The sequence below is a fragment of the Nicotiana tabacum genome, chromosome 22 (assembly GCF_000715075.1).
Source record: "Nicotiana tabacum cultivar K326 chromosome 22, ASM71507v2, whole genome shotgun sequence".
Lineage (NCBI taxonomy): Eukaryota > Viridiplantae > Streptophyta > Magnoliopsida > Solanales > Solanaceae > Nicotiana > Nicotiana tabacum.
The window spans coordinates 160,162,702-160,170,931 of NC_134101.1; the positions used below are offsets into that span (position 1 = coordinate 160,162,702).

An 8,230-nucleotide genomic window follows, 5' to 3' on the forward strand; every position below is an offset into this window, starting at 1 on the left:
CTCTAAATAAACAGAAGTCGTTCATATGATTAAGAGATTATGCCACGGAAAAATATCTAAAGATTTAAAAAAATATTTTTTTCTAAAAAAATTTAAGTGCCCTTTTAGGGCTGGGATGGTAATTTTAAGGCCCGTTTAGATGAAGGGTCAGCCCGCCCTAGCCCACCAAATTTAAAAGCCCACAAAACTTGAGCTTAGTTGGGCTGGGCTAGCCCGTTTTGACAACTCTAATTAATACCCCTTTCGTTGACTGTGCCATTGCCTCTCGTTCATTTTATATAGTATGTCATTTTAGCCAAATAAATTGAATATAGAGGGTGAGACAAAAAAGGGGCAACAGGGACATACACAACCAGACGTGCCATTTTTGTTTATTTTAATGAATAAATGTGCGTTTGTTATGGCGGAAGTCAATTCAAGATTAATAACACCACATTGATTTCGTACCATATCAAGGTCCTTTTCAATGTCTTCCTCATCTCACAACTCATTACTAGCCGTTCTAATATATAAGTAAAACATATCTATATCCATACTTCTCGTGCATCTGTGAGATCTGCTTATTTTCAAGTCCACCGAATAGTCCAAAAGCAGTGATTGAAGAGTGTAAAAAGTTGGAAGAGGACAACCCCAAAATCATGGAAATTGTAGGGAAGTTGCAGAACCAGTTTATGGAGTTCATGCGATCTCTCTATCGTGAGGTGAGCTTGTAGTCTTCAAGAAAGGTTAACCCCAGAAAATAATGCAATCTTTATCTCCTTTTTTTCCCCTCTTTTTTTTTTGGGTAATTCAGTAATTACAGTCCAAAAGATGCAGTCTTTATCTTCTTTTTCCCCCCTTTTTCATGTTTGTTTTGATTTGGGTATGTCTTGGTTTGAGGCTATTTCTGATGAGGGTTTTTTCCGCTGTTCGAAACACAAAAGGGATTCTTGGATGATCAGTTTCTTCAGCTTCAGAAACTGCAAGATGAGAGCAACCCTGATTTTGTGGTTGAAGTGGTTTCGCTTTTCTTTGAAAATTCTGAGAAACTTCTCAACAACCTGGCCATGGCTCTGTGAGTTGTAGTAGTAATAGTTTTTTCTTATGATTATTCTAGGTTAGCTTGCCTTCTCTTTGTTTGTTCAATTTTTCAAAAGATTGAGCTAAATAGGTTGGTAATCCTGATTATACAGGCAGCAGCAAGTTGTGGATTATAAGCAGGTTGATGCCCATGTCCACCAATTCAAGGGTAGCAGTTCCAGGTATCTGACTTTTATATTGTTAGGACTATTTGCTAATATAGTAACCGGGCTTCAGTTGATGCTTAAGCATTTCATTTGATTATTTCTATAGTATGTGGACAAGTAATAGAAAACTAAAAGTTTTAATTCAGTCAAGGATTGACCTAGGATTCTGCTTCTGTCGTTTTAATTTAGTTATGTAGGAATTTTGTATAAATTCTTACAGATGGGATCTAGCTCATTGTTTACTTAGAAGCCCTATTTTGTTTTGCAGCATAGGTGCACAAAGAGTAAAGAATGCTTGTGTTGCTTTCAGAAATTTTTGTGAAGAGAAGAATCTAGAAGGGTGAGTTTTGCTTTATGCTCTTAAGTGTGATTCTTTCCTTCACAGAGTTGGATTCCGAGAAAAGTCATACTCCAACAATGCATGGCTGCTTGATTTAGTAAAGGAGTTCTTTGTGTATTCCACCATGTACTTTGTTGCCAATTGTAGTTATACGCTCGTGGTCACTACTTTATTTTATGGAATAGTGAAAATATCCATGGCTATCCTACCTTCTATCACAGTGATTAGTTGTTCATCATGAGTCCGGATTTAGTTACGTATTTGAGAGACTCAAAACATTCTTCTTGGATGGTGGCCTTTTCAATATATATTCTAGTTTCAGTTTAAGTAATTTGTGGTCCTCATGATTCCCATATAATTTCTGTATATATAAATTTTATTCTTAATGGATGATATATAAAGATCAAGTCGATCTTTGTAAACTTGACTAGGTCATGTAAAATGGGGTGGAGGTGGTATGAGATTTACGTATGGCGATATGGTGTATATCTTAGTTGTATGCTAAAGATATGCTTATCGACTTGACATTGACCTATTTGGACATTATTTGCTTTGTCATGCATGTCTACCACATCATAATAGCAAATGACCCTTCTTTGCCGCATCACCCCCCCTCCCCCCAAACCCCCAAACCCCCAAAAAAACCCAAATCACCAACCCTTCCAATGAAACTCTTTCTTGTTCCCTCTTTCTGTTTAACAAATTTAACCTTGTTGCTATAACAATGCATAATAGGATGGGCACCATTTGGGAGTTCTGTAGAAACAGTTCGTCTCACTTCGTTTTTCCTTCTCCATTCCTTGGGCCACCTATATTGTGCTTGCATACACTCATGCATGCATAGAAGATGATAGACTTCTTCCCCTCTAAATCCTTTATTTTATGTATTTGTTTGCTTATTTTTTCAACTTGTTCTTGAAAGAGGATTTATCTCTAGCTTTAAAAGATAATTGGAAGTTTTAAACCAGTCCTTGTTCATATCTTAAGTTTCCTCAAGTATCTTTGGACTGCCAAAGATTTCTAATACTTCTGAATTATCATACTACACCAGCATTTTCGTTATATGTCCGTCCCCCCCCCCCCCACACACACAAAACAAGAAGAGGACACCATTATGGAAAATAATCTCCGCTAAATTTGAAAAAGTAACAATTAAACTTTCTTTTTGGTCACGTTTGCTCAAGACAAGCGTGCAGTGTTTCTTGGGATTATTATAATCTTTTTCATACCGTGGTTTAACAGGATATGTCAGCTAGATTGAAGCATTAAATTGCATAATCTATGGCATTCTTGGAAAGCTAATCAATTTAGCTAGCATTTCCAGAAACTGGTATCTCTCTTAGTATGCTCGGTATTATATTGGAAGAAATTAGTGAAAGTACCTGTACTAAGTATAATGTGTACAGAGTCACCTAACTCAGAAGTTTGGACCAATGTTAGTGGTGTTACTGGGTTTCTTCAAACATTAGTTTAACTTTGTGTTCCCTCATTATAACTTTGAAACTCTATGAAATAACATAAAACATAAATGACTTACGTATTTGCGCAGTTGTCATAAATGACTGGCTCCATTCTTAACTTTCTTTAGTTTGGGTTCACGCATTCATTTTATCTTGTAATTGTAATTGGAAGTCTGAACTTGATTTTCATGATTGTGTTTCAGACCATGGTACTGCCCTTCTTTTATTTTCCTAAGCTGAGGGTTTTTTGGAAACAACCTCTCTGCCTTCTTGAAGGTAGGGGTAAGGTCTGCATACATTTACCCTCAACAGACCCCACTTGTTGTTGTTGTTGTTGTTTTTTTTTTTTTTTTTGTTGTTGTTGTTGTTGTTTCAGACCATGGTAGCTAACAATTCTGTACTTCTGTAATAACTAATGCTTTTACTTTCTTTTTCATTTTTTTGGTGCAGGTGTATGCAATGTCTGCAGCATGCGAAACATGAATATTTTCTTGTGAAGAATAAACTTGAAACTTTGTTTAGGGTAAGTACTCCACTAAGAATGCAAAGCTATCTGGAGTTCTTTTTTCCTTCTCAAACCCAAAAAAATAAAAATAAAAAATAAATATATATATATATATATACACACACAAAAATACTATCTGGATTGTGATAATAATACTAGAAGTGTGGTGTGTCTCACTGATTATATTGCTAGGTTTCCCCTATGTTTAACCATCGACTTGTCGGTTTCAGAAATAACATCATGTTTAAGTTGACTCAACATGTGCTTTCACTCTGGAATTAGATAAACAAGTATGAAATGTAACTCAAAGGCAAATAAGAAATTTAACTTAAGGCGCGGCATTTGGCAACCAAATAACACATCAGCCTCACCATTTCTTTTCCTTTTATTTTTTGAATCCTTGATTCTCCTAATGAGGCATCTTTCTAACTTCTTGCTTCCAACTGGTTGGTAATGTTAGCTCTTCTTGTCACCTTGATTAAGCAGTTGAATATTAGATTCTGGCGTCAAAGGATCTATTTAGCTTCAGTAAAAGCATTTTTAGTTCCCTAAAGCCCAATAATGTTTAAAATCAACTTAAGCTTTCACATTATCTTGGGCTTTCTTAGATAGTCAAAGACATTAACCAATATAGATAAATAATATTTTCTAAAGTAAAAAAGGATCTCAGCATCTGAAAGTCTGTAAAATTTGCTCTAGAATTTGATCTGATACTTTCTTGTTTGATAACGCAGTTGGAGCAACAAATCTTGGCAGCTGGTGGTACGGTTCCTGTCCTCTCTTAGGTTGTAATAACATGAAGGCAAGGTGAGAACAGAAAATAAAGTAGGGTGTTTTGCTGCTGCAGAGAGTTACAAGATTTTTCATGAGTTACAAGATTTTTCATGAGCTGCTTTGACTGCTAGGTTCTAATTGTTGAAGGTCTAAACAATTTCATGTGAATAGCATGTTTTACCATCTTTGTTGCTTCATTTTTTATAGGCTTATCGTTCTATCTTATTTTCGACTTGTATTTCTTTGTTTTATAAACTCAATATTAATCATAATTCGTGTGCCGGGTGATTGTTTAAAGCCATTATTAGGCATTTGTAGAACTTGAGATGACAATCTTGTAAGCATTATAAATATAGGAGGATTGTGTTTGATGCCCAAATTGATGCTTTTTGTTATTTGTATTGAAATAGTGTATTGTATTTATCATTATGTTAATAGTCAGTTAGGTGTGTATTAGCACAGCTTTAGATGGTTAGTATTGGGTCCCACATGTAATATATATATATATATATACTCAGTTGAGTTTCTAATACAAGTTAGTTCATTTTTCACACATAACCGACTCTTCTTTCTCCTCTGTTTTCCCTGTTCTCCTTCGAGAACCTTCCATGGTTCCACCATTGTAGCTCAAGCTTGAGCTCTACTCCTCTAATGGCTTTACATCTTTACATGGTATCAGAGCGAGGTATTCTACTCGCCATTCTCTCCAATTTCTCTTAGTTTTTTTTAGATTCTAGAACCATAGTCACAATCTTCGTCTTTTGCCCTAATTTTTCTCGATCCGACATTCTCTTCTTCTCGATCCTTTTCTTTTAGACAAATTGATATTGTTTTCTCATGGCTATCCTTGATCCAAACAATTATTCTGGAGTTGAATTGACTGATTCAACTCATGTCGCCGGTACTGATCCCGGAGTCAACCCTAGCTGCCCATTTTACATGCATCCATCGGATAATCCTGGTGCGATGTTGGTGACAGCTCCGTTCAATGGCGTTGGATACCGATCCTGGAGAAGAAGCGTTCTTAGAGCCCTCTCAGTCAAAAATAAAATAGGATTCATCACTGGCGAGTACAAACGACCAGACCTAGATTCTCCGCAATTTCGTCAGTGGGAAAGGTGTGACGATATGGTAACCTCATGGATCCTGAATTCTCTGTGTAAGGAAATCGCTGATAGTGTTGAGTATGCTAATAATGCTTTTGAATTTTGGAGAGAGTTGGAAGATAGGTACGACCAGACTAACAGTACCAAATTGTATCAAATCCAAAAGGAAATTAATGATCTAGCTCAGGGAACCCTTGATGTTACTGGATATTATACAAAAATGAAGAAGCTTTGGGAAGAATTGAGCATGATAAATGCCAAGTCACAGTGTAGTTGTCAATGCACTTGTGGGGCTAAAGAGAATATGCACAAGGCTGAACAAGATAGAAGACTCATTCAGTTTCTCATGGGTTTGAACGAAGTGTATACCACAGTGCGAGGTAGTATACTCATGATGAATCCACTGCCTTCCATGGCACAGGCCTTCTCCTTGTTAATTCAGGAAGAAAAACAGCGAGAAGTGAAGCCACATAATCAACTCATGCTCGACTCTGCTTCTTTGAATGCTAATGTAACTTCACACAACAGCTTCAACAACAGAACACCTGTATATAACAATTTCAGAACCAACTACTCTCCAAACAATCCCTCCACGAGTACTAGACCTCGCCCCTTCTGTGATTACTGCAAACGTGCTGGCCATACTAGAGAGAAATGCTTCAAACTCCATGGCTATCCGCAGGATTTCAATTAAAATCCCAAGTACAATAAAGGCAAAAGGACTGCAGCTAATGTACACAGTACTCCACTCGATTCATTTTCTATGAAAGGTGAAGAAACACAGACTCAGGGTAACAATTCCAATGTGAGTCTCACTAAGGAGCAGTATGGGCAGTTGGTGACTTTGCTCCAACACTTTCAGACCAGCACTGGAGGAGATAGTTCAGACAACAATGTGACTGGTGGAGTTGTGAACTTCACAGGTATTTTTGCATGTTCTGCTTCTGTCCTTTCTATTAATTATGGCCTACTTTCATGTAAATGCTTTAAATCAAGGGCTGACATTTGGATCCTAGACTCTGGGGCTTCTAACCATATGACCTTCAATAAGTCCTTACTCACTCACATTAAAACCCTAGTATATCCTATGTTAATCACACTGCCAAACGACTATAGAGTTAAAGTCACAGAAATTGAAACTGCCACATTAGCACCAAACATTATTCTACATAGAGTCCTATATGTTCCATCCTTCAAGTACAATCTTATTTCAATTCACTCTTTAGCTTCTCAACTTAAAGGTTTGATTGCCTTCTCTGATTTTCTTTGTCTTCTGCAGGCCCCTTCAATGAAGAGGCCTCTGGAGATTGGTAAGGTCAAAGATGGCTTGTACCTTCTATGTTCAAGCTGTCTGAAGAATTCATGCTCTGCTACATATGCCTCTTTACCTGTTTCCTGTTCTGTTTTGTCTAGTTGTTCTGATGTAAATAGTTTGCACTGTCAGCATTCTACATCATCTGTAAATGTTCCCATTTATAATTCACAATCTTTTGTAAATAATTCCATCAGTAATAAAACTCAGTGCATTCTTTCAAATTCTTTTTTGTCTAACAAGAATCAAGATGATTTGTTATGGCATTATAGATTAGGCCATGTGCCCTTTATCAAAATGAGGGGGATATCTTTTATCCCTGTTCAGTTTTCAACTAAACAACATTTCCTCTGCTCCATTTGTCCTATGGCTAGACAACCGAGACTTGCATTTTCCTATAGGACTAGCACTATTATTTCCATTTTTGAACTTCCTCATGCAGACCTCTGGGGACCCTACCACATTGCCACTCATGATAAGTATAAATACTTTCTCACCTTAGTAGATGATCATAGCAGGGCCACTTGGACTCACCTCTTGAGTAGCAAGAGCAATGACTTGCAAGTCATCAAAAATTTCATATCCTTAGTTGAAACCCACTTCAATTCCACTGTCAAGTACCTTAGATCTGATAATGGTTCAGAATTTGTCAACGTGGAAGCCTTGTCATTCTTTCAGTCTAAGGGAATAGTTCATCAAAAAATATGTCCCTATACTCATCAACAAAATGGAGTTGTAGAGAGGAAACATAAGTACCTCTTGGAAACTGCCAAGGCACTCCTTTTTCAGTCCAAGTTGCCTTTACAATACTGGGGTGAATGTGTATTGACTGCAACACACATTATAAACAGACTTCCCACCACTTACCTAAAGAATAAATGCCCAATTGAGATCCTTTATAATAAAACACCAACATATTCTCATTTGAAAAGCTTTGGATTCTTGTGTTTTCCTACCATACCTAAAGTCCATAGAGACAAATTTGAACCTAGGACGACTCCCCATGCCTTTGTGGGATATCCTTATGAAACTAAAGGGTACAAGGTTTTAAATTTGGCCACCAAAAGAATTCATGTTTCTAGAGATGTAATCTTCCATGAGCACATCTTCCCCTTTGCTATCCTAACTATTTCATCCTCTTCTTTTCCATTAGTACTCAATTCTGCTCCTTGCACAGTAGATGTGTCACCTCCTACAACACACCCAAGTGACTGTGACTGTGTCTAGACCACTACCAGATTCAGTTCACACCTCCAATGTATCCTCATCTGTAACAGTATCACCTCCCAATTGTCCCTCTTCTCCAGAATCTCCTGTAATTCCTCCACCACCTCACATTCAGGGAAATCATGAACCTAGAAGATCTACTAGGGAACATCATTTACCTGTTCATCTAAAAGACTGTGTAATCTTTACCCAACTTATACCCTACTGCTCATCCTCCTTCTAATCCAACTCCTCCTGCTACTACATCCAATCCAGATTCTTCTTTTCCTCTCAATGCTCT

General features: G+C 37.2%; 2 protein-coding genes across 2 annotated transcripts; both read left to right on the forward strand.

The window, feature by feature from the left end:
- The first annotated feature begins 321 nt into the window (after nt 1-321).
- On the forward strand, nt 322-4,684 carry LOC107827546 (histidine-containing phosphotransfer protein 1-like). The gene is made up of 6 exons (XM_016654700.2): nt 322-701; nt 924-1,054; nt 1,173-1,241; nt 1,495-1,566; nt 3,477-3,549; nt 4,266-4,684. The coding sequence occupies exons 1-6, from the start codon at nt 639-641 to the stop codon at nt 4,314-4,316; spliced, it is 459 nt and encodes a 152-aa protein (XP_016510186.1). The 5' UTR covers nt 322-638; the 3' UTR covers nt 4,317-4,684.
- A 458-nt stretch (nt 4,685-5,142) lies between these two features.
- On the forward strand, nt 5,143-6,105 carry LOC107827542 (uncharacterized). The gene has a single exon (XM_016654697.1). It carries the CDS (start codon nt 5,143-5,145, stop codon nt 6,103-6,105), a length of 963 nt encoding a protein of 320 aa, XP_016510183.1.
- The last annotated feature ends 2,125 nt before the right edge of the window (nt 6,106-8,230 follow it).

Coding starts and splice junctions, on each gene's coding strand:
- LOC107827546 (XM_016654700.2), top strand. CDS start 639: ATGGAAATTGTAGGGAAGTTGCAGAACCAGTTTATGGAGTTCATGCGA. Junction 702..923: donor TGCGATCTCTCTATCGTGAG/GTGAGCTTGTAG, acceptor GAAACACAAAAG/GGATTCTTGGATGATCAGTT. Junction 1,055..1,172: donor AACAACCTGGCCATGGCTCT/GTGAGTTGTAGT, acceptor CTGATTATACAG/GCAGCAGCAAGTTGTGGATT.
- LOC107827542 (XM_016654697.1), top strand. CDS start 5,143: ATGGCTATCCTTGATCCAAACAATTATTCTGGAGTTGAATTGACTGAT.